Below are 5,301 nucleotides of genomic sequence, written 5' to 3' on the forward strand. Positions count from 1 at the left end.
AGCCCAGGAGTTGGAGGTTGCTGTGAGCTGTGATGCCATGGCACTCTACCCAGGGGGATAGCTTGAGGCTCTGTCTCAAAAAAAAAAAATCAATTCAAAATGAATCACAGACTCAAATGTAAAGTGTTAAAAAAGCATAAAACTCTTAGAAAAACTATAGGAGAAAATATTCAGGCTCTAGGACTAGGAAAATGATCCTTAGATTTGACACTAAAAACACAGTCCATAAAAGGAAAATTTGACATATTTGGGCTTCATTAAAATGAGACACCTTTGCTTTGTGAAACATCCCTGTCAAGAAGATAAAGGGAAAGCAACAGAGGGAAAGAAAATATTTCATATCCAACAAGGACTAGTAACTAGAATGTATAACGATCTCTCAGAACTCAATGGTAAGGCAATACACCACCCAGCTAGACAATGGGCGTGAGACCTGACAGACATTTCCCCCAAGAGGGTGTGGGGGACAGACCCCCTCCAGGCCCTTTCAGCTCTCAGTGGCATCTTTGTCTGGATCTAGAAATCAATCTGACGCCAGGCAGATGAACAAGAGAAAAGCAGACACATTCCATCAGTTTCCCATATGCTGGGCCCTTCAGGACACAGTCCAGTCGGAGGTGACCAAAGTAAGATGCTTCTGTACTTTTCAGACAGAGAACAATATATTTGAAAACAGATGTTAGGACAAGGGAAATCTGACTAGAGGCAGTAACATTTTCTAGGTGGGTCACTAGGAGATATAGCGGGGTGTGGAGCAGCAGGAGGATAAGGGGCATTCCACTAAGTGTGTTTATCTGGGTCCATCGCAGCTCCCAGTCTCTGGGCGAAGGGCTGTTTGCCCACCCTGACTCAGAGCGGCCACCCCCTCAGTGGAATCATTAGCACTTGTTGCATTCAGGAAGACAAGTCAGCTTACCCTTTCTGAAACTACAATTTCTCCATGGTTTTCAACCAGAAATAATCAATATTCTAATCCAGCATCTTTGCGATGGCCCCTCCTTCACTCCTTCAAGGATGTACAGGTAGCAAATAAGCACATAGAAAGATGTTCTGCATCATTAGCCAGCAGGGGATTGCACATTAAAACCACGGTGAAACATCACTGCACACCTATCAGAAAGGCTAAAATAAAAAATAGTGACAACACTAAATGCTGGTGAGGATGCAGGGAAACTGGCCTACTCACAGATGCTGGTGGAAATGGAAAACAGCACAGCTGGTCTGGAAACTAAACATGGAACTCCCACATGACCCAGCAATTGCATTTGTGGGCATTTGTCCCAGAGAAATGAAGACCGATGCTTAAGTAAAAAACATGTATGAGTGTTCATAACAGTTTTATTGGTAAAGGCCAGAAAGCACAAACAACCCAATGTCCTTCAGGGAGCGAATGCTTAAACAAACCCTGGTATACCTGTACCATGGATGTTGCTCGGTGGATGTGCAATAAGCTGGATAATGCCCAAGTGAATTGTTCTGAGTGAAAAAGCCACTTCTGTGACCCCATAATGCCTCATTTTGAGTCCACCCATGGAACATCCTTTAAATGGCAACACTCCAGATTAGTGGTTGCCATGGGGTCAGGGGCTGATGAGGGGAGGTGGGTGAGTACAGACCACAGGAGAGATCTAGCAGAGTTACATTGTTTTGTGTCTTGATTGTATCAATGTGGACATCCTAGTTGTTCTTGTTTTGCAAGACGTTAGCCATGGGAAACTCCGTAAAGGGTATGTAGGAGCCGCCTATGTTATTCCTTACAACTTTGCATGAATGTATCCTTATCCACCAATAAAACATCTAATTTTTTTCAAAAGCCCTTAGTAATGCATGCATATAAGTAGACCTGAATGAAATGTACCACGGTATTGATAACAGTTTGGTTTTCACTTTGTATTTTCTGTCCTTTGTACATGGAGAATGTGCTAGTTTTGTTCTTGTTTTAACCAAGTAAAATGTTTAAGGAGTTAAACGTGCACAGAGTCCTCACACCAGGTGGTTAGACTGTGGGTTCTGACTCTTCCCGCTGCCCAAGTGCAGCACAGGAGACCCCTCCCTCCATGTTGAGCCCTCCCCTTACTCTGCCCATGGTGAGGCTGCCCCTAAAGAGAGAGGGCAATGGGCAGGGCCTCCTGAGTCCTGGGCTTCAGACAGCATCAGCCTCAGGCTTCTAACAGCAGAATGGGGATAGCACAGCACGGTGTGTCCTGGGCTCTGGGCCTGCCACAGCAAATGCCCACAGGCTGGGTGGCTTGAGACAGCAGGAGGCTATGAAGAGAACCCACTCTTACCTTGTCCGGGCCTTGGCAGCTCTAGGTATCCTGGGTTTGGAGCAGCAGCATTCCTCCAGGCTCCTCCTTCCTGCTCCTCAAGCTCCACCCTCACCCCATCCCACCCCACCCTGTCAAGACACTGCTCCTGGGATTCAGAGCCTGACCTATTCCAGGATGACCTCTTCTGAACTAACTACAGCCACAAAGTTTCCAAATGAGGTCACATTTTAAGCTTCCCAGTGGACATGAACTTGGGGAGACACCATGTAACCAGTTATGCCCTATTGTAGAGAAAGTTAAATGAACATAGTTATGTAAAAATAGGCTACTAATTTTTGTGACTTGACAGTTGTAAACTAAGAAGTTTGCTAATATGGTTAGTAATCACCCCGCTTCATTCTTACTAGGAAATGATTTCATGGGTGTTTCTTATTGGGGGGATAAGTAGCAGAGACAGACAAAGGGGGGAAGGGAGAGAGAAGACGGTAATGACAGAAGAACTCTCTCCTGACATAGAGTCAAAGACGTCATGTTTGCTTCCCTCCCTTGACTGAGGCAGATACAGTTATTGGAAGGATAACGCTCATGGCAGGGAAGTGCATACGGTGATAAAAACAGCTGTGTGGGTGATCAAATGCCACAGGGCCGGCCTCTGGTGGGACCTCCCCGCAGCACAGACCCCGCCGTGCACGAGCCTCATTCCTGGCACCATAGGAACCCCAGTGGCACAGATGAGAGACTGTTTAAGGGTCTCCAAATGTGTGCATCTTCCCAGTCGCGATGCTGAACCCTCTATAGCAGGAGAGGCCTCTTCTCACATCTTGGCCCATGTCTGGCATAGGCCTCACTGGGTCTCCTGAGGCCTTCACCCCACCCCAAACTGCTCTCTGATGTCATCCTCACACCCTTGACTTGCCCTCTCTGCCACTGGGTTATTGTTCTAAAATGCAACCTTTCTCTGGCCCCCCAGTCAAACCCCTCCTGGGTTGCCTGCATCAGCCCCGTACTCCAGGCTAGAATCTCATAGGTGGAACCAGACCTGGTCCCCTGTGGGTCCCCAAAGCTGAGAGATTTGAGGAAAGGAGGGAGCAGATTAATGTGTAAGGGACTAAGCCACTGCCAGCCCCTGAGTTTAAAGGGCCACTCCTGAGTGGCCACGTGGTGTTTCCCTGCAGGGTGATGTTCTAACCACCAAGTACCAGGTGGACCTTGGGGACGGCTTCAAGGCTATGTATGTGAACCTCACACTGACTGGAGAGCCCATCCGGCACCGCTATGAGAGCCCCGGCATCTACCGTGTGTCTGTCAGGGCAGAGAATATGGCTGGGCATGATGAGGCAGTGCTCTTTGTCCAGGTCAACTGTAAGTCCACCACCCTCCTAAAACCCCCTTTGGAGTTTCTCCCTGTGACAGAGAGAACCTGATTCCTAGGGAAGTATGGGGAGTTGTTTGGGGCAGGGAGGTAAACAGGCTGGACTCAACTTGCTCCACTGATGATCTGTATAATAGGATGATGATGGTGATGTTGGTGATGGTGGTGATGGTGGTAGTGATGGTGGTGATAATGATGATGGTGGTAATGACAGTGATGGTGATAATGGTGGTGATGATGGTGATGATGGTAATAATAGTGATGGTGTTGGTGATGGTGGTGATGGTGATGATGGTGGTGATGACAGTGATGGTGATGATGGTGGTGATGATGGTGATGATGGTAATAATAGTGATGGTGTTGGTTATGGTGGTGATGGTGATGATGGTGGTGATGACAGTGATGGTGATGATGGTGGTGATGTTGGTTGTGGTGGTGATGGTGATATTGGTAATGATGGTGTGTTGGTGATGTTGGTGATGGTGATGGTGGTGGTGGTGATAGTGGTGATGGTGATGGTGGTGATGGTGATATTGGTAATGATGGTGATGTTGGTGATGTTGGTGATGGTGATGGTGGTGGTGGTGATGGTGATAGTGGTGATGGTGATGGTGGTGATGGTGATGATGGTGATGGTGGTGATGGTGATATTGATAATGATGGTGATGTGATGGTGGTGATGGTGATGGTGGTAATGGTGATGGGATGGTGATGATGGTGATGGTAATGGTGGTGGTGATGATGGTGATGGTGGTGATAGTGATATTGATGGTGCTGATGATGGTGATGGTGGTGATGTGATGGTGGTGATGGTGATGATGGTGGTGATGACAGTGATGGTGATAATGGTGGTGATGATGGTGGTGATGTTGGTTGTGGTGATGATGGTGTTGATGGTGATAGTAGTGATGGTGATGATGATGATGGTGGTGATGACAGTGATGGTGATAATGGTGGTGATGATGGTGGTGATGTTGGTTGTGGTGGTGATGGTGATATTGGTAATGATGGTGATGTTGGTGATGGTGATGGTGTTGATGGTAATGGTGGTGGTGGTGATGATGGTGATGGTGGTGATGGTGATATTGGTAATGATGGTGATGTTGGTGATGGTGATAGTGGTGATGGTAATGGTGGTGGTGGTGATGATGGTGATATTGGTAACGATGGTGATGTTGGTGTTGGTGATGGTGGTGATGGTGGTGGTGGTGATGGTGATATTGGTAATGATGGTGATGGTGGTGATGGTGATGGTGATGGTGGTGACGGTGATGGTGGTAATGGTGATGGGATGGTGATGATGGTGATGATGGTGATGGTAGTGGTGATAGTGGTGGTGGTGATGATGGGGATGTGATGATGGGGATGGTGATGATGATGGTAGTGATGGTGATAATGGTAATAGTGGTGGCGGTGATGATGGTGATGGTGATGATGGGGATGTTGGGGATGGTGATGTTGACAGAGATGATGGTAATTATGGTGCTTATGATGGTGATTGTGGTGATGATAATGATGGCGATGGTGGTGATGGTGGTGGTGATAGTGGTGATGGTGATGGTGGTAATGGTGATGGGATGGTGATGATAGTGATGGTGGTGATGGTGATGGGATGGTGATGATGGTGATGGTGGTGATGGTGGTGGTGATAGTGGTGAT

The 5,301-nt window shown here is 47.4% G+C and overlaps 1 protein-coding gene across 1 annotated transcript in view; it reads left to right on the forward strand.

Annotated features, from left to right (window-relative positions):
- The window catches only part of SORCS2 (sortilin related VPS10 domain containing receptor 2), a gene marked incomplete at its 5' end in the record, with an annotated part of 551,249 nt that overhangs the window by 532,171 nt on the left and 13,777 nt on the right, over positions 1-5,301 (forward strand). The window contains one exon of the mRNA XM_012810961.1: positions 3,446-3,632. Coding sequence (XP_012666415.1) covers positions 3,446-3,632 — 187 coding nt within the window. The remainder of the gene's footprint in view (positions 1-3,445; positions 3,633-5,301) is intronic.

This window comes from Otolemur garnettii, unplaced genomic scaffold, assembly GCF_000181295.1.
Source record: "Otolemur garnettii isolate 467f Iridium unplaced genomic scaffold, OtoGar3 scaffold00146, whole genome shotgun sequence".
NCBI classification, from domain to species: domain Eukaryota; kingdom Metazoa; phylum Chordata; class Mammalia; order Primates; family Galagidae; genus Otolemur; species Otolemur garnettii.